This window comes from Suricata suricatta, chromosome X, assembly GCF_006229205.1.
Source record: "Suricata suricatta isolate VVHF042 chromosome X, meerkat_22Aug2017_6uvM2_HiC, whole genome shotgun sequence".
In the NCBI taxonomy this organism is placed as follows: Eukaryota; Metazoa; Chordata; class Mammalia; order Carnivora; family Herpestidae; genus Suricata; species Suricata suricatta.
This window is the reverse complement of record NC_043717.1, coordinates 72,798,650-72,818,644: the sequence shown is the minus strand read 5'-3', so window position 1 is coordinate 72,818,644 and position 19,995 is coordinate 72,798,650. Positions and strand designations below refer to the sequence as shown.

The 19,995-nt window shown below is 48.1% G+C and overlaps 1 protein-coding gene across 1 annotated transcript in view; it reads right to left on the bottom strand.

Annotated features, from left to right (window-relative positions):
• FRMPD3 (FERM and PDZ domain containing 3) overlaps nucleotides 1–19,995 on the bottom strand; it is an 89,558-nt gene that overhangs the window by 10,053 nt on the left and 59,510 nt on the right. Inside the window, exons 10-14 of the mRNA XM_029929681.1 lie at nucleotides 18,961–19,097; nucleotides 18,507–18,633; nucleotides 16,373–16,462; nucleotides 14,530–14,709; nucleotides 4,826–4,970 (exon numbers count right to left, since the gene is read on the bottom strand). Of these exons, the coding sequence (XP_029785541.1) occupies nucleotides 4,826–4,970; nucleotides 14,530–14,709; nucleotides 16,373–16,462; nucleotides 18,507–18,633; nucleotides 18,961–19,097 (679 nt within the window). The remainder of the gene's footprint in view (nucleotides 1–4,825; nucleotides 4,971–14,529; nucleotides 14,710–16,372; nucleotides 16,463–18,506; nucleotides 18,634–18,960; nucleotides 19,098–19,995) is intronic.

Below are 19,995 nucleotides of genomic sequence, written 5' to 3'. Positions count from 1 at the left end.
CAATCTTACAAAAGAACAAGGTAGGCAGACCCACACTTCCTGATTTCAAAGCGATGGTAATTCCTGACTAATACAAAGCAATGGTAATCAAGACAGTGTGGTACTGACTTAAGAACAGACACATAGATCAATGGAAGAGAACTGAGACTCCAGAAATAAACCATGTTAATGGTCAAAAGCCCAATTTAAAAATGGGCAAAGGATTTGAATAGATAGCTCATGAGAGAAAATATACAAATGGTCAATAAACACATGAAAAGATGTTTAACACCATCAGCTATGATGATGCAAATCAAAACCATGAGATACCCTTTCACATCCACTATAATGGATATTAAAAAAAAGATGGACAATAACAAGTGTTGGTGAGGATATGGTGAGATTGTATCCTCCAACACTGCGGATGTAATACAAAATGGTGCAGTCCTTTTGGAAAACACTTTGGCAGTTTCTCAAAGTTAAACATAGAGTTACCATTTGACAAGCAATTCCACTCCTAGTTGTATGCCAAAGAGAAACAAGAACATATGCCTCCATAAAAACTTGTGCACGTAAGGTTTACAACATTATTATTCATAATAGCCACAACGCAGGAAACCCAAATGACCATCAACTGATGAATGGACACACAAAATGCAGTTTATCTGTACAATGGAATATTTGCCATAAAAAGAAACAAGTACTGATATATGCTACAACATGGATGAGCCTTGAAAACATTATGCTAAATGAAAAAATGCCTATCCTGGCTTGGAAATTATTTCTCAATAAAGCTGTTTATTCCTTTAAAAAAAAGCACAGTGTTGGCACAAAGTAACTCTCAATTGTTATAAAAAGAGCCAAAAATTTGCTCTGCACTTGAAAGAAACTTAGGGTGGTTATCTCACATAGTCCTGTCACATCTCTACTGAGGTAGGTACTGTTATCTTCAGGTTGCAGATGAAGAAACAGACTTTATGGAATTTGTTCATGGTCACACACTGAGGTATAGCAGAGCAGGGTCGAACGCAAGTCCCTCTACCTTCAGGTTCTAAGCCCTTCCTGTTTTCCATAGACCATGCTGCCCCTTTAAATACAGAGTCAATGTAATTACATTGAGTGGATTCAATTCAGGCTTTCATGGCTGTATCCAGGGAACTCAGCTGACTGGGGGAATAATATGTAATGACCCTCTGAGCCTTAGCAGAGAAGCGCTCTAGGGCAGTGCTAAGCCACTAGCATGAAGTGGCAGTTCAGATGGTTTCTACTGTCAGGCACTGTCCACAGGTCCTGGTCATGCACTCGGTGCTAACTTCCGATGAGCCAGCTGAACAGTCAGCATAGCCAGACTGGCAATAAGCTAAGAGGTGGCTCCCAGGGGTATGTCCAACAAGCAGGTGGTGGCTCCTCTCAGACAAAGGCTGCAGGTCTAACACATCTCCCAACACCAGGCTGACAAAGACTGTGATTTCCAGATCCAAGGAGCAGCACAGGGCCGTGAAGAGGAGAAAATATGTCTGGAAGAGCTTGGATCTCCTCCAGACATAAGGTTAGAAATGCAAGCAGAGCCAGGTGCACTTGGCTGATGGCTAGAACAGCATGCCTCTCAGATTGCAAATCTGCTGTAAATTGCTCATCAGCTTTCCCCAAGGGGGATATCCTAGTCTAGCTCTCTGCCTAGTCTCAGCCACTCAGATGATTGACTTTTTAAAAAATGCTTGTAAAGAACAGGATGGTGATCCAACTGGGGCAATGTTCAAAAATATATGCAGTGTGTATATATATATATACACACACACACACACACACACACACACACACACAAATAATATGCAGTGTGTGTATACACATGCATACATGCACAGAGTCAGTGCAACACTGAGTCAAGCAGCTTTCTATTAGTTGGCTTTGCTGTGTTCTACAGTCTGATGTTCAATACTGGTCACAGGGATGATCTCAGGGCCTTCCGAGGCCCTTATGTTCTTTCTGAGTCATTAAAAACATCTAAATATGTTCAGTTGATTTAGTTGATCTTTGGCACTCTGTGCATGTTGCTGCGTTCTAACTACATGAAAATGGGTGAGCTGTGACTTGGGATACACAGTACCATTAACTAGAGTGTTCACTATACCAGACCACACTGCTTTCTAACCGGTGGGGGGGGGGAATCTGCAACTGTGGCCCCACTTGGGGACCAGAAGCCTTATTTTCCTGGATTTCCCCATGACAGGGGTGAGCTCAAGGCTGGAGAGAGGTGGTTGCCTCTGGATCTCCCAATGGCCCAGTGTAGGTGAGAACTGGCATTTACCTGAGACTTTCTATAAGCTGTGTCCTTAAGCCCAGGCGCTGTGTGTTGTGCTGTGGAATCTTCCCTATGTAAATCCAAAGGCACTTACTGTATTGGCAATATCCGTTCAATCATCTGCCTGTAGTCCCTCAGTAGATTGTAAGCTCTGTGAGGGCCAGGACCTGCTATATAATGAGTACTTGAGAAATAGTCGTTGGGTGAATGAGTAAAATATGTACTTTGGGGAAACTACTGATGAAGCCCAAGAGTTGTAATCCCTTCCCTTCCGTGTCCTCAGTTTCCTTTTTTCTGGGCTTCCAAGCAAGAGGTGATGCTTTCTCTTTCAAGTTGCTGGTTAAACAGCATCTTTTAAGCCTAGCCAGCTCTGGGCCAAGAATATAGAGCCTGACAGAGAGATTAGGTCCTTAGTGGGCTGGGGCTTTGGCCTTGAGGAAGAAGCCCAGATGAGGATGGCTGGGTGTCTGTTCCCCATAGAACTTTGCTAAACAACGGCTGGGCACTGGGGCTTCTTTTCTGGGGTGAAAGTGGGGGTCCATGGAGGAGACGTATCTCAATGTTGTACCAAGAACTGATGGCCTGGCACTGTAACCTGGGTGGAGGGCTCCCCAGTGTGTCCCTCGCAGTCCTCCCTTTCCCTTTCTTGGGCCCATGGGGTCAGATGCACACACCAGCCCCCTACAGGCAGAGCCCTTGGTGGTTGCCATCAACCCAGCACATAACAGTTCAAAAGGCCAAGTACTGGGCCTAGGCATGGACCCATACCCCTGGGGAGGCAAAGCGGTATAAACAAGGGGGGACACCATGGTGGTCCATCTGGCTCTTGCATGGAGAGAAGCCTTGTGCTAGAGGTAGCTGAGTCGCCATCACTCTGTAGGCCAAAAGGGGCACACTCAGGAATCAGGGAGGGGCTCTAAAGCCATGCCCAGCATTTATAGAAGCCTTCTTTCCAGGTTGCAACACATTCCAGAGAATCCAATGAAACTGGCCTTTGGCGAAGCCACAGGGATGCATCCCAGGGTGTGCACAGTGAGCCTGAGGGGGAACGGGAAACCTGCACCCTCACTTGGAAAGAGAAATACTGAAGGATTGCACTGGCTGATGGGGTTACAGAACCCTCTGGAAGGCAGGTGGGACTACACAGCCATCTCTGGAACCTTCTGAAAGTGGATTCCTCCCAAAGGGCCCCTTCTTCTGCCTTCCCTTCTCCTTCTCTCTCTCCCTATCCGGTTTAGCCAAAGGTATAATTTACTTGGGAGTGATACCAGGTGACACGGACAATGCTAACACTGGCTTTGCCATCACTTGGCCATCTGCAGGCTTGGTGGTACATATGGCAGTCTGCTTCAGAGCTATTCGCCCTGGGGACATGCTGCAGTGTGGCCTCCTGGCTTCTTCCTATTCCTGGTCAATCCCTTTGCTTCTCCTTGTGGAACCTTCTTCCATGCCTTGGAGACACCTATCCTCTCCCCAGTATGTTTGGGGGATTGCCTTCTAAGTCCTGTAGACGATGTTATGAGATGTCAACATGGGGTGTCATGATGTTCATGAGGAAGAGATGATGAGGTGAGAGGGTGTGGAGGGTGGTTACACTGCTCTCTGGGAGCTGAGGCATCCATGGGGAGTGGGCTTCTAGCCCCTAAAACGCCTCCTTCTAGATCAGATATGAGAATGCTGCAGCTCTGGGGAGAGAGGAAATGGCCACCCTGCAAGGCAAGTGGATGGGGAGGCTTTGGCATGTGAGGAGGGTAATTGCCAGGTGGTCAGTCTCAACTTCCGTCTTGACATTTGGGTGCCTGGGTCGGCGGAGCGCCTACTGCGTGTACGTGAGCCTTAGGTGTTTGTGAAGCACCTGCTTCTCCTGCCACTTTGGTTCCAGGCAGCATTATTCAGACTGGGCTAATCTTTCCCAAGGCCACTGCTTGCACTATCCCCAGGACAGCTCCGAGGAGTGACTGGACCGTGTTGCCTAAGTGGGAAGCCTTGTTTGGAGGCTGCACTTGACCTTGTTCTTAGTGGTCATCCCCTCGTATCTCTAAGCCTTCTAATGAACTGTACTCTGCGCCTGCATGGAATTTCCTATCCCAGTCTTCCATGGCCTCTTAACTGCAGGCAGCTCTGTCAACCCCCGTTATGGTGAACAAAAGGAAAGATTTTATCTTAACTTTCCACCTGCATTTTCCCTAAGCCAGAACACCATGCATCTCTCGTAGATCACTGTACCTCTAAAGCTGTGCCTTAGATCCCGTGCGATTCTCTGACTGGTTCTCTTTATTCCTTATTTGCTATTTTTGTCTTACATTCATTCACTGACTCAATCGCAATGTGTCATCATGGGTATCCTTTGTGGGACAGTCCCGTCTGAAGGCCAGCTGTCTTTCCCACTGGCTTGCGCCAGGGGGGACTCAGTGGTATAGTGCTGGCTCCTGGGAAACTGGGTGCTGGTGGAGTGGGTGAGCCCTAAGGCAGCAAAGCTCCTCCCTCTAGGTCTCCAGGGTACAAAGAGCTTCTGGCATACTGAAAACTGAGGCTGAGCCCTACCTGCCTTGATCATTGGAGGTGGAAGAGGCTGGCTGGCAGGCTTGGAGAAGACCATCTTCCTGGAGTCCAGGAGGAGACGGCAGTACCCCGCAATCAGGCAGGCAAAGTTGGTGGCTTCAGGCCACTCCATCAGCAGCACCAGAGGCTGTGAGAGAGACAAGAAGTAACATGAGGACGCAGGAAGGAGGGGAGCCGGTGCAGGTCCAGGAGGAAAACAGTGAAGAAAAGGTGACTGGCAGAGGTATGGGAATCCTACCTTCAGAGCCCAAAACCAAGGCCTGTGGACTGACAGACCAGTTCTTCTGATTTGAGAATCTATTTACAGTAAATTCATATCCAGATATCAAAATTAAATCAACCTTTAATTATACATTTAATGAACTACCTTTACTGAAAGAGTAAAGTTATGTATATTGTGTGTCTGCTGCATGGCTGCATTTGTGTTTGTCGGGGCTCAGCAGATATGTGGGCTGTCTGGGAGAGGTGGGGTGAACTTGGGAGTCCTTGCTAGACTGGGGGACATCCCTGATGGAAAGTTCCTGAATGCACAAACTATCTGTAGCTCATCTCTGTAACCCTCTCCGCCCAGAATAAGTTCCCAGACATGACACTCTGTGCAGCAAAGTCCTCACTGTACCTATGGGGCCCTGGCCTTTCCGGTTTGCAGTCCTGATCAGATCTCCATTCTCTCCCCCTTTCTTTTTTTTTTTAATTTTAGAGAGAGAGCACATGCATGAGAGAGATCACACATGGGAGAGGGGCACAGAGGATCTCAGGCAGGCTCCACGCTCAGGGCAAAGCCCGATCTCATGACTATGAGATCCTAACCTGTGCCAAAATTGAGTCCGATGCTCAACCGACTAACCACCCAGGCACCCCTCTCCTCTCTGTCCTAAGGTGTCCTCAAGATGCTAGTTGGTGCCCCCTGAAACAGTTCCTTGGTTAACTATATGTGTGAAACACTGGGTCAAACAAATCTATGCAGAGAGTTGTACTTAACGGGAACATTCAGACCAGACCCTCTCAAATAGGAATGTGTGCTGCAAAACATCAAGAGGGGGTTTTTAGGATTCCAACATTTCCAAATTATTTGACCAAAAACATCTGTTTTCATAGAAGATCTCATGGTGGTAAGGTTGTAGTTTTTGTTGTTGTTTTTAACGTACTTTGGGAAATACTAGCATACTCTGTTGACTTTTGTTCTTGTGCCTAAATCAAATTATACCTGGGGTTAGCTGGTTGACGGTTTCAGAGACTGTGCTGCATATAAAACAAAAGACATAACCAAAAAACAATACCTCTTCAAGAAAGCCCAATATCTGAATTATGATTTTGAAAGTGTGGCTTGAAAATAAGTTTGGGTCAGAATGAAGTCAGTCATGGGGGCATTCCACTGGGATGGGGCAGAGACCAATGGGATTGGGCAAAAACTGGCTGGAGCGGGAGCCGTGGGGTCATGACTCACCTTGACTTTTGGGGGTCCCCAGACCAGGCATTAAGAGCTAAGAGAATTAGCATGGAGTGAAACCCTTCTCTGACCAGTAAGGTAGCTATTGCAACAGTTCAGATGAGAGGCGATTAGGTGGCAGTAAAAAGGAACATCATGGAAGACTTAGTCGAACTTGGTCACAACTGGACTAGCCTTCTTGGCCTTGATCATCATCTGGGGCACAATTCTGAATGCAAGCCAGCTCACCTTTTAAATAAAGTTGCACAAGTTTTTTTTTTCCTGTCTCCCAGGATCCTGACATAGAGCTTGAGTTGAATATTTTGTAGTTCGTACAGACCAGCAGTAGGCAATTTTTTCGGTAAAGGGATTGACAGCAAATACTTTAGGCCATGTGGGCCATATACTCTGTTGCAGTAACTCGGCCATCATAGTGGGTAAAGAGCCATAGCTCACCCATGAGCTAAACAGTGGGTGTGACGGGGTTCTAAGAAAACTTTATGTACAGAAATGAGCAGTGGGTCAGGTTTGGTTTGATGTAGGAGTAAAGCTTCTTTCCAGCTAAATACAGTTGTTCATTTTCATTCTCACACCTTCTATTTCATTTGCCAACAGTGATCCCCTTCTCCTTTGGGAATTATCTCCATTTCCAGCGTCCCCCAAGTCACCATCTCCAGTCGATTTCCCTCTCCAACTCTTTTCCTATCTCACTGCTCGTCCACTGCAGTGTCTATATCACACAGTCTTGTGCTGAGTCGAACCCTATCTTGCATTGTTTAGTTATTATACATCCAATTACACCGCATGCCACCATAAGGCATTTGGATTTTACCCCACAGGCAATGAGTTAGTGATTCTCCCCTAGAGCGCACTCAGTACCATCAGGAAGAAAGAAACCATCTGTACCCTGAGGAGCAACTGATTCCTTTCTCCAGTGAGAAAAGGACCCAGGATGAGATGTTACCTTTGGGTCATTTTTTTAAAGTTTTTATTTTAACTTCAGTCAGTTAACATACCCTTTGGGTCATTATTAATTTGTAAGGGTATTTCTTGGTCACAACAGAATGGTCAGCGTTGTGTACAATAAAGCAGGGACAGAAGAGGAATGGAGTGGGGGAGGGGGAAAGTGCCTAGTCCCCTGCCACTAATGACAGAAGGATACACAGAGGTCTGGGTGTGGACAACTGCTACCAACATCACTATGGCTTTTGCGTCAAGAGCATTCACACACATCATGCTGCTCCTGCTTTATTTCAGGCCTGCATCCTCTCCCACTAACACCAAAACTTCTGGAGGTTGTGAGAATGAGTGACTGTATCCTGGGCCACTCAGTCTCTGGGTCCTGCTGCCTCTGGCCACAAGCTGACTCATGGGTTGTTCCAGTGGGCCATACAAATGGTGGCACTTCTCATGATGTGGAAAAGGTGGGGATGCACTAACCTCAGGGCTTCCAGTAGCCCCCTAATTGGCCTTCCTGCCTCCAGTCTCTACCCACTTCGCTCCACTTCACCTCCATATTGCTGCCCAGGTTTCTAAAACATGACTCTCCTAGGGCACCTGGGTGGCTCAGTTGGTTAAGCATCTGACTCTTGGTTGCGGCTCAGGTCAAGATCTTACGGTTCCTGGGTTTGAGCCCTGCCTCGGGCTCCCTGCTGACAGCGTGCAGCCTGGTTCGGATCCTTCTTCCTTTCTCTCTGCCCCTCCCCTTCTTGTGTTTTCTTTCTCTCTCCCTCGAAATAAATAAATAAAATTAAAAAAAATTTAAATTAAAAAAAAATTCTCAAAACATGACTCTCCTTTAAAATTTTCAGTATCTCCTCACATAAAACCTACTGCCTTCTAGTGTCACACAAAACCCTTTAGGACCTGGACTCAATCTACAGCTCCAAGCACATCTCCCACTAGCTCTGCCTGTGCCTTCCTCCCATCCCTGTCCCGTTCCTTATGCTCCAGCAATGACACATCATTTACAGTTTTCAAGAGATGCCATGTTCTTTTACCACTTTCATATCTTAACCCTTGCTGTTCTCTCTGGCTGAAGCACCCCTGTGGCCCACTCTGCCCACCCAGAGAACTGCTGCCTGCTGCCTGGCATGGATGACATGACCCACAGATAGATGCTGCCATTCATGCCAGCACAGGGCCCACACAGGTCCTGCCCTCATGGAGCTTATCATCTAACAGGAAACAAGACACAAACCAAATAACCATACAGATGAATATGATTGGAAGGTGTGATGACTGCTTTGAAGAAAAAGTACAGACAGTTATCAGAACAGAGAATGTCCTGGATCGGTGGGTGGGTGGGTGGGTGTGAACGTGTGCTCGTGTGACTCATTTGGTTTCTGAAGCTAGAGAGAGCTTCTTTGAGGAGGAGATGACATTCCATTTGCCCAAAGTGCAGGCCAATCAGCTGAGTGACTGATGGACAGACAGACGGACTAGCTGACTGCAGAGCCGTCTGACTCACTGATGCCCTGGCTGACAAGCTGGCTGCAAGACAGGCAGGACGCCTGATATTCTGACTGGTTAGCTGCTTGGCTGCCTGGCTAATGGACAGATCAGAGGCAGAGTGAATAACTGGCTGATTGACTTACCTGTCTGGCTTCATTTCAGTTTCCCTCCCTATTTCTCACCCCAAATATAGCCTGATGTGGAAAATGAAACAGCACAAAGGCAAAACCCTATGCACAGGGAGGGCCAAGTGCACCCCCAGCTGGCTCAGCACTGCACATCAGGAGTCTGTCCTCTGCATGCCCACACAAGCCAACTGGACCCCAGCATGGGCCAAAGGCGGCTTGTCAAAAGGAGCACAGATGCACCTTTTGCCAGCAGGGGTAAAAATCAAATCAAAGGCAGGCAAGCAAAGAGATTGGATGTGTTTTCTTAGAAACCTTCAAAAACGTTTTATTTTAAATAGGATTTTAATGATCATGACGTCTAATGTAATGTTTGTCCCTACAGACAGAGCTAGAGCCATAAAGCTCAAACAGGAGAATGGGAGACACACTGGGCCATAAGAGATCCCTTGGGACATTCCTTTGCTGGTTCTTTTCCTCCTTATGTGCTTTTGTTGTAGTGGGGTATGGTAATGGCCCAGTGGGTGGCTCAGTCCCAGACTACTGTCTCCTAGAGAAACATACTTGCATACTGCCTCTTGTTCACCCCACTAAGAGCAAGTAAGCAGAGTGAAAGCTAACGAAATGTGCCCAGGCCATTTTCAAATGTTAGAGGAGAAAAGGGGGATGCAGTTGGAGGCACAGCCAGCAAGAAGGGAGAACAGGGATTAATTTGATACGCTCCAGCCCCATCTTCTTCCTCAGGTGCTCAGGGTACACTGGGAGTGTGAAAGCCACTTTAGGATGCCAGTGAGGGAGGGGAGTGGTTTTGGGGTGGCCTCAGCTCACTGCAGTATCTCTGAAAACAGGAAAAAGGTGGGAATCCAGGGACACAGAAGGGCAATGGGACGAGGTGATGGTCCTTGGCTCCCAGGGGACCAGTACCTTTGGGTTCTTGCCTCTGCGGCACTTGGGAAGGCTAATTGGGCATAAACAGCCAATTTGGAGGCAAGGCAGAATATCACTCTTTTTTTTAAAAGTTTATTTTTGAGAGAGAGAGAGAGAGTGAGAAAGGGACAGGCAGACAAAGAGAATCCCAAGGAGGTTCCATGTTATCAGCACAGAGCCCAATGCAGGGCTTGAACCCAGGAATCATGAGATCATGACCTGAGCTGAAACCAAGAGTCATGGACACTTAACCGACTGAGCTACCCAGGCATCCCTAGGGAGAATATCACTTAAAGGCAGTGGTCTTCAGGGCAGGCGCACACTACAATTACCTGGGAAGCTTGAAAAACCTATTTACCTCAGCCGCACCCCCAAAAATTCTGGTTTAAATGGTCTGAGAGGAAGGGCCCAGGCGCCAGCGATTTTTAAATCTCCATACATGATTCTAATGTGTAATCAGATCCGCTTTGAGTGAATAATCTTAGTTTCACCAGGCCCTTCCAGAATATTCCCAGAACAGAGTGGCATGTCTAGGAGGAAATGAGCCAAGTCTGGTTTCTAACTTCCATATTCTTCAGTATACCTTGTACAGTAGCGTGCTGGTAAATGTTAAACAACCAGTTCTGTGAAGTCCTGATTTGTGGTGTTGGCCTATTTCCCTAGTGTATATACTTGAGCCATGGCCACTTTCAAGTTATCAATGTGATGTTACTGAATGCAGAGTTGGGAGAGCTACACCTGTTTAAGCTGGCTCCATCATGACACTGACCCTAAGGGTAGACCCCTACTGAGCCCAGGGAAGCCATACTCCAGCAGAAAGCTTCCCAGACTGTCCCCCAAATCCTTCCCTTTGTTCACATACATGGAGAGAGGCATCACTCAGTAACCACAGGTATTGCCAACATAGAGTGCCTCCAGGAAGCTTCCTTATTCCCGGAGCCAGAATCTTGCCCTCCTCTGTACTCTGATATGCTCTTGGTACTTCTTCTAATGGCACCTTCTTTGGTATATCATGTATTAGCACATTTCTTTCTCTCCCACAGCACAGAACCTTCTTAAGGGCAAGGAGCCATGTTTTTCTCTTCATTTCATGTTTGTATCTCCTATTGGGATTTAGCATGCTTCCTAACAAAGGTAAGTTCATACTAAATGACCATCAGATGGAAGCCTGGATGTTTTTTCTCCCTCAGTCTTCCTCTTTTTCTCCCATCACCATATTGTGGATCCTGCCTTGGCTGATTTATCTGTGAAAAGTATAAATACCATCCTATTTCATAGGGCACTGAACTGTAGTGATACACATATCAGATATATCTGATGTCTGATGATGCATCTGACCTTATGTCACAAAACTTGGGTGTGGGCAGAACATTTATCAAATTGTATCTTTAACGTAGGTTATGAGGGTTCCCTACTTGAAGGAATCTCAGTTATGTTAGTTTCCTGTTGCTTCTGTAACAAATCAACCCAAACTCAGTGGCTTAAACAACACACATGTGTTCTCTTATAGTTCTGGAGGTCAGAAATTGAACTTGAGGGTCACTGGGTTAAAATCAAGAGTAGACAGGGCTGCATCTCTTCTGGAGGCTCTAGGAGGAAAGGATTTCCTTGTATTTTCTAGCTTCTGGAGGCCACCCACATTCCTTGGCTCCTGGCCCCCTCCTCCATCTTCAAGGCCAACAAGGTTGGGCTGAGCCCTTGTCACATCACATCATCACATCACATCACATCACATCACATCACGTCACGTCACATCACTCTGACCTTCTCTTCTACCTCCCTCTTCTACTTATAAGGACCCTTGTGATTATACTGGGCCCACCTGGATAATCCAGACTAATCTCTCTCCCTTGAGGTCAGCTGATTAATTCCATCTGCAGCCATAAAACACCCCCCCTCACCCCGCCCCCAGCCATAGAACATGTCATATTTACAGGTTCTGGGGATTAAAGCATTGGCATCTTTGGGAGGGGGCCATTATTCTGCCTAGCAGAAACATGGCAATGCAAAATGGATAATTTTCCTGTGGTTTTTCATATGCATTGTATTTTCCTGCTTAAAGGAGAGCATACCTGAACTATTCAACACCTGGTGGTTCCATCATCTACCTATCTATTTACTGTTTCCCAGTCAGCAAACTGTAGCCTTCTCCTAGCTCCCTTGCATTCACCAACATGATGCCCCATTTATCCCATAATGTGGTCTCTTCACCTCTCCACCCACCCATGATTTGGACCCTCTGTGTTGCGTGCCATACATAATAAGACAGGTGTGTTGCATGTGCAAGAGAGGAACATGTGTGGGCATACACATGCACATGCTTAGTGATTCTGTATGTTTCACATTCATTTTCGTTGCTGTCCCTCCAGCCCAGGCCCTGACCTTATCACTTCGCCCCAGCACTAGTGACACGATCCCCTCCTCACCTCACTGGCTTCACACTAGCCTTGCCTTCGAAGCTTTTAACCAGCTTGGTCTGCCCACCCCCCAATCTTGACCATCTTTTTTTTTCTCCTTATTCTGCTCTCCAGCCAAGCAACTATGCTTATCGACCTGCACATATGGCTTGCTTATTTCCATGCTTGCTCTCTGCCTGTGAACACATCCCACTTCTCTCTGCTAATCCATGCCTATCAGTTCAAGATCCAGTTTAAAACACTCTCTTGTGGGAAGCCAGTTCTCATTAACCCCTTCTTATTCTCTTGTTCCATGTTCCACACCATACTTACCTGCAAAATTGACTTCGTAGTAAGTTTTGTTCATTGCTGTTTTGCTTTTGAAAAAAATAACAGGTTGAGTACAGGGTTTTGAGTACTTACTATGTATCAGGCAGTGTGCTAAGACTTTTTATCTCGTTTACTCCTGAACGGCAGCTTTTTGAGATAGGCATTCCATTTTACAGTTGAGGAAATTAGTGTTCAGAGACGTTAAGACACTTTTTTCAGGCCACACAGCTAGGTACCAGTAGAGCTGGGATTTGAACCTGGCCCCATTCCAAAGCTGCATACATGTTCTGATATTGTGTTGTTAAGGCAGGTCATGTGTCTTTGTGAGTCTAGTGTCCCCAATAAGACTGTGGTCCCTCCTGGGCAGCATTCAGGCCCAGACCTGTGGCTGGATCACTCCTGGAAATGAGAATAGTGCTCCTCACTCAGGCAAGACCCACTGGGCCTGCTCGGCCTGGTGCCTCCCAGAGCTCTAGACCGAGAGGTCAGTGGTTCTCAAACCCAGCTATCCTACAGAAGCACTGGGGAACTGGAAAGTAAATAAACCCTGATGCCCAGGCTGCACCCTGATTAATTCAATCACAGTCTCTGGAAATAGGACTTGGGCATCTGCATTTTTAAAAAGCTCTCAAGGAAATTCTATTGAGCAGCCAATGTTGAGAACCACTTTTACAACATCAAAGACAACTCATTTGGAAAGCTGTTTCTCTTTTAGAGTCCTTTCATTTCTCAGGAAGCCACATCTACCCCGCATGTCTTCTGGTCCTTCCTGTCCCTTCCCTACTTGTCCATTTGGCTTTTTACCCAACAACATCTGAGGAGGGCAGAGATCATTGGTTGAGGAAGTGGCCACAAGCCAATTAGATATCAGCTCCAGGCAGGTTCCTAAACCAATGGGAATACTAGGAATCACAGGTGGAAAAATTAACATATTAAAGCTTTCTGGGTTTCACAAAGCCAAAAATAAATAATTTGCTCTTTTAGAAACAGCCAACACTCCATCTCTTAATCTGCTAACATCTCCCTCTGAGAAATCCTTTAAGAAAGGAAAATTGCACCTCCTCTAATAGCTTCCACCAGCTGGTAGGCAGGCCTGCCCCCCACCCACACTGGGTACTGGGTGTTCAACACGAGAGCCATGGAGGGGGTGGCTGACCACGGCTGCCAGACTCCGCACAGGTAACAGCTCCTTGCCAGTCTGAAGGAGCTGATCTATGGGAAAGGGTCTAAGAGCTGGACTTTGGGAGATAAGATGTGGGCTAGGCTCTGCCTGCTCCCCATCTCCCCAGGCTTCCTTGGGTCTGTCCACATATCCAGACACCTCCTCCTCCACGACTGCCTATGGCAGGGTGCCCCAGCTGGTATACGCATATCCCTTCAGCCTCTGGGGTGACCAGTCAGGGCCCGGGGAGGCCAGAGTCTCTGGGCTGGACTATGTATCCCGCTGTTCCACATGAATGTCATTTTCTTTTTCTTTTTTTTTTCTTTTTTTTTAAATGTTTTTTTATTTATTTTTAATACAGAGAGAGACAGAGCATGAAAGGGGGAGGGGCAGAGAGAGAAGGAGACACAGAACTGGAAGCAGGCTCCAGGCTCTGAGCTAGCTGTCAGCACAGAGCCTGACGCGGGGCTCGAACCCACAAACGTGAGATCTGACCTGAGCCGAAGTCGGAGGCTTAACCGACTGAGCCACCCAGGCGCCCCATGAATGTCATTTTCTATGTGTGCTGTGACACAAGAAAGATTGGGAAGCTACAGCCTGGGGGTAGCTCCGAGTTCAAGTCCCCTGCCCTCTGCTGAAGACATCTTGTGGGTGGATCTGACATTTCCCAGCCTTCTCCAGCACTGGCTGACCCTAATTTGTGGTTAAGACAGCATGTCCCACAGGGTTGAGAAAGAAAGATGAGCCCAAAGGGACCCTGGATGTGAACCACTCTTACTGAAAAGGCTCAAATGCTCTTCACTTCTTCCTGTGTTCCAAAGGCCTGTCCCTGGAGAGAAGTAGCTCCCCAAAGCTGGGCTTACCTTGGCATCCATGATGCTGGTCTCCACCCGGGCCACGCCCTGGTTCTCCCGGAACAGCTGGATCTTACTGATCTTGCTGAACTCGGACAGCACAGTGGTGAGGTTGGTTTTGAGGTCAATAACATGGCTGATGCCATGACGGGGTCCCACCAGGAGAGTGGTGGCTGACTGCTTCTCGTCCTAGTAGTACCCAATGTGGCGGGCAGCATTCACAGAAAGGAGGGCAGAGGAGGAGGCCGACGAGGCAGGAGGAAATAGAAAACAGGCATTGAACTGGTTCTGCTGGGAGGTCTAGAAACCTCTGAGGCTTAGTGCCAGGACAGGAGGACAACCTCGAGGGGAAAATGGTCTGGGATGCTCCTGTCCCCAGGGCAGGGCCCCATATCACTGGTCTAAATGGACACCTTAGTCTCAACAACAGACTGAGTGACGTGGGCAGTGGCAGGGCTGGCTCTAGCAAAACTGTGAGCTTTGTTTTTAAAGCTCTACAGCATCTTCTTCCTACCAAGCCCCAGGGACTTTCCATTTGGGCCACTCGGGGGCCCCTACCCAGTGCTCTGCCTGAACAGGTGGCATCCTGTCTTTGGTCTTTACCTCCCCACCCAAGAGCCATTTAAACTCGCACTTCCCACCCAGTGCCAAAAGCAAAACTGCCAGTCACTCTGCCTAAGGTGTTAAGGAGATGATTGGGTGCTTAATAGCAAGGGTGGGGTGGGGGAGGGGGACTTCTCCCTCCCTAAGAAGCTATCTGCCCTTGAACTGGCACTCCAGTGGTCTTAACTCAAAGGAATGGCAGAATGGCCTGCAGGGGCAGGGGCAGTGTACGGGGTGGTGTCCAGGGAGGGGGCAGCAGGCTTTCAGGGATCTGCAAATCCAACTATGTAAATGTCTTCCTCTGTACCTTGTGGGCTGGATTCCCTTAAGTGGTCCTGATAGGCTGCTCAGCGCCATCAAGCCTCGGCCCTCTGCTGGCCCATTCCCTGGAATTAGCATCAGCCCCGGAACCTCTGTATGTCTGCTCTAGACACTTTGATAAGCAGCTTTCCATCAGAGTGCCCCATGAGCATGACAGCGTGTTCCCTAGAGCACGACAAGCACCTGGATCCAGTCCACAAGATGATCTGAATTTCCTTTCACCACAGCTCACCAGGGTGAATTAGCCTGGGGCACAGGTTTGGGGGGAACCAGCTGTGCCCCATTAGACAGGGGTGTTACTGCAGTGAGTGCCCTGGGCAGGTAGGGGGAAGTACAAAGACTCAGAAAGCCTGGGGTGGGGGGCCACATCCGGTCCACCACCAGTGTTTGTATGGTCCACAAACTAAGAGTGTGTTTTACATTTGTAAATAGTTGGAAAAAATAAAAAAAAACATATTTTGTGCCATGTGAAAATCACATGAAAATCAAATTTCAGTACCCATATAAAGAGATATTGGAATATAGCCATGCTCATTTGTTTATGCATTATCTACAGCTCTATTCGCGCTACAGTGGTGGCTAAACAGTTGCAACCGAGACCTGGGTGGCCTATAAAGCCTAAAATAGGTACTATTTAGCTTTTTATGCAGGAAGTTTGCTGACCCCTGAAATCGAGGAAAGGGGACACAGAAGGCTCACGGGAGGATATTGAAAACAAATATGACCTCCTACTTTATCATTTTACCAGAGGCAGGACCAGAGCACCATGGGAAAGGAGAGGGAGAAAGAGGAGGAAGCAGAAGGAAGGTCTTTAGAAATATCTGCTGACAGAGAATGCCACCCTAAGGCTGTAGTAGAGTCTCTCCTGCCCCCCACCCAAGCACAAGTGCACACGAGGGGCTCCCTCCCGGCCACTACCCTCACTGACCAGGCCCACAGTGTTGAACAAAACGCCTGTGAAGGTTGGAAGTTCATTCAGAATTCGAAGATACTGGAGCTTTGCCTGAATTGCAGAGCCCTGTGGAAACAACCCATCCAGAAATGTAAGAAGCCTGAACTGCACAGGAAAAGTGAACCTGCGTTCTCAGGAAGGAGAGTCAACATCTTAGGACAGACACTAGTCAGACTAGTCAGCAAGTCACACTGGGAGTGTGAGGACACCGTTGGGAAAACTGCTGGAAGGTTCCAGTTTGGACAACTCTAGCACCCTGTCTCCCTTTCTAAACCTTTCTCCTACCTCCTGATCCTCGGTCCTTCAAAACCCAGGTGATTCCTTTTGGTCTTGGGATAATCCGAACACCTCTCCCTAACTCTTGACACCCTGCCTCATCTACATCTCTGTTCTGAGATCCCCTATTGCCACCTTGGTACTGGCCATCTCTAGCCAGGGGTCCCACTCACTGCCTTTAATCCTCAGCACCTGCAGCCCCGAGTGCTTCTGCTGCCATTCCCTCATAGCAAAGTCTATCTATCAGTGGTACCAGCTTCCTCCGGGCATCAGAACCAGAAACCTGTGTCACACTAGGCTCCCTCCCTCGTCCTCTCACCTGAGGGCCACCAGCCACCAAATCACCTTGATTGTACCTGCTAAGTTCCTTTCTAGCCTATCCATGCTCCTATCACTTGACCCCTCCACACTGTTGTTAAGGGCAGAAGCCTAAAACGTAAGTATAATCAGATCAGCTAACTGCTTAAATCCTTCAATGGCTCCCTGATGACCCCAGGATGAAGCATAACCCTTCTACATGGCACACAAGGTGCTCCAGCACACAACTGGCTCCTGCCAGCTTCTCCGGCCTTCTCTCTTGTCCCCCTCCCCAGGCATGTTTCTTACACTCTCTGTACTTGCTTATGCTGAACTATTTGCATTTCTCTCCATGCACAATGTTCTCTTATATCCCCAGGGCTTTGTACAGATGGATCAGCCTGCCTGGGAAAGTCTTCCTCCCGCCTACCTTCCCCTCATCTAGACGACTCCTATCTGTTAAGACCCAGCTCTGGCATCCGATGCACCCATTTCTGGCCTTTTCTACCTCCCTAAGGCTGGGCTGGGTGTTCCTCCTCCTCCGTGTTTCCAGGGCCCCCACGCCTGTTGCGTCGTGTTGTGACTGACTGTCGCACTGTGCTGTGACTATCACGTTTCCCCACTAGCCTGTGCCTGACTTGAGGGCGGAGAGCAGGCAGGCCTTCTTCATCTTTGTGTCTCCAGCCCATGTAGTGGGGGTCCTCAAAAAAAAATGTTTGCTGAGGAGATGGCTGGGAGCATTGATGTTCTCCCTCTGGGAAGAAAAAATGATTTGATTAAATATGCACAGTAAGGTAGGAATGGCTTAACTCTCTGGGGAAATCTGCATCTTAAAAGAGAAGTTAGTTGGTGATATAAGGAATCTGGAATGGGTTGAATATATGGGGGTGACTGTGTCCTGTGTCTACATCTATGTGCTGATTCTAGTGCCTTCCACCACCCTCTAGCCTCCCGGACAGGAAGCACCAGCAGACTGGGAAGGGCCTGGGACCTTCGGGCCTGGAAGGGCAGGGGGGTGGGAGTCCCTCAGAGGGCATCTGAGCATGTAGAGAAGAGTAGGGCAGTGACATGAGCCTTCCACAGGCTGCCCAGTGACCCATTCTCCAGGTCAGGCCTTGTCGCACCAGGCTGCGCTTCTATCTCCCAGAATTCCCTATGGCAGGACTGATGAATTAGAAAGCTAACAAGGAACGGAGCAGTCATTTCCGTGGAAAACGTGCGTCCCCAGTGTCCAGTGCTGTCCACACAGCAGGTGCTCAATCAGCACCAACTAAATGTGTGGAATGATCTAAGAATTGCCTCCTCCTGCATCCTGCCCCCTTTGCTTTGAGGATCCTGGGCTTTCTCAGTGACTTGCCCCTTAGCTGTCTCTGGAGGTGGCTCAGGTTCGGGGAAAATCCCTCTCCAAAATCCTCCCCCATATCCAGCCAAGCTGTGGGTATACCCAAGTCAAAAACAGTGGGGAGGGTCCCCAGAAGAGCAGATCTGCTGGGAAACTACACAGGAGAATCCCACAGCCACGAGGGCCCGAGGGTACCTTGGTGCCGCTGGAAGGATGCATTTGGTGGGCCTTCAGTTGCTGAGAGAGAGATTTCCGGAGGTTCTTCTCTTTGATTCCCTGTAGGAGGGATGGGGGAAGAAAGGGTTCCAGGCCCCATTCCTTCCTAAAAGCAGAAGAAAAGCAAGAAATGAGTGAGAGAGAAAAAGTGGAACAGAGAAAGCAAGATGGCAAGGCAGGAAGTGGATCTGAGAGCCAGAGGGAGGGAAGGAGCCTGCAAGAAAAAGAGAGATGGGGCCAGGAGAATCACATTGGCCACAGTTCTCTAGCAGAAGCTCTAGCTCAAAGGCATCACAGTCTAGGTGTGAGGAACTCCAACTCTCACTCCCACCCCAGGCCCTCCATTCCAGAAAAGCATAGCACAGCTCAACCATTGCACCTTCTCCCTCTACAGCTATTTGCCCCTTTCCTGAAGGACCCTGACAGAACTCACTCCACATTCTTGAGCGAGATCTTCTGACTAGGTCGAGTGGCTGAGACGGTGATGTAGATGTGGAGAGCAGCAAGACCCAAAAGCATCTCCGGCTTGGGCTCCATTCCAAAGCGTTCTCGAATAACATCATTCCGACTCTGCAGGAGAGGGTGGTCCAAACCTGTCAGTTTAAAAAGATGTTCCCTTCCCTCCCGCTACACCCCGCATCTACTCCCTTGTATCCCAGTAAAGAATCATGGTGTCAAGTAAAGGGAAGGAGGAAGTTTCTGCCCTTGGGGAAGAAGCAACAGAGAGACCTTGAGTCCCAGGGACAGTATTTGCCTCATCCAGCAGATAGTGGACAGGCTTCTCAGTGGTAGATACACAGAATGGCGAGGCACAAATGGGCAGAACATCTAGGTCACTGCAAAAGCAACACATGGCACCACTCTCTTTCTCTCCTCCTGTTACAAAAGGACTTCCTGCCTTTTCTTGGAGGCCTAAACTCACTCCACAACCATACAGGGGTCCTCTACTAGCTCAGATGGGAATAGAGAGAGGCCCTGGGAAGAGTCTCCATAGGGCTCTAACTCAAAGCTCAGGATGAGACATGGATTGCAGGGATGGGACAGATATTCCGTTCCTTGGGGTCTGAATGTCAAAAGCAGCAACGAGTTGCTCTTCCCTATGTTATCCTAAACGGGGGCCCCTGGAGCTACTAGCCAAGGGTACGGCAGCCCCCAAACCCTGAGGGTCAGAGTCCCAGCTATTGATGATTCAGCCATGGTTAGAGCAGTTGCCCATTTTGTTGAGGTTGAACCAGGATGAGCTAAGGCAATAGGAAGCCACAGTGGTATCACTACAGCATAGGAGAGAGTAGAAAAGGAATGCTTCATCCATGATCGTTTATGTAGAAAATCCAATGGAATCTATAAAATACCTATGAAAGCTAATGAGTTGGCAAGGTTGCAGGATATAAGAGCAACATACAAAAACCAATTGGGTTTCTATATGCTTACGACAAACAACTGGAAATTCAAAAGTCAAAACCATTTG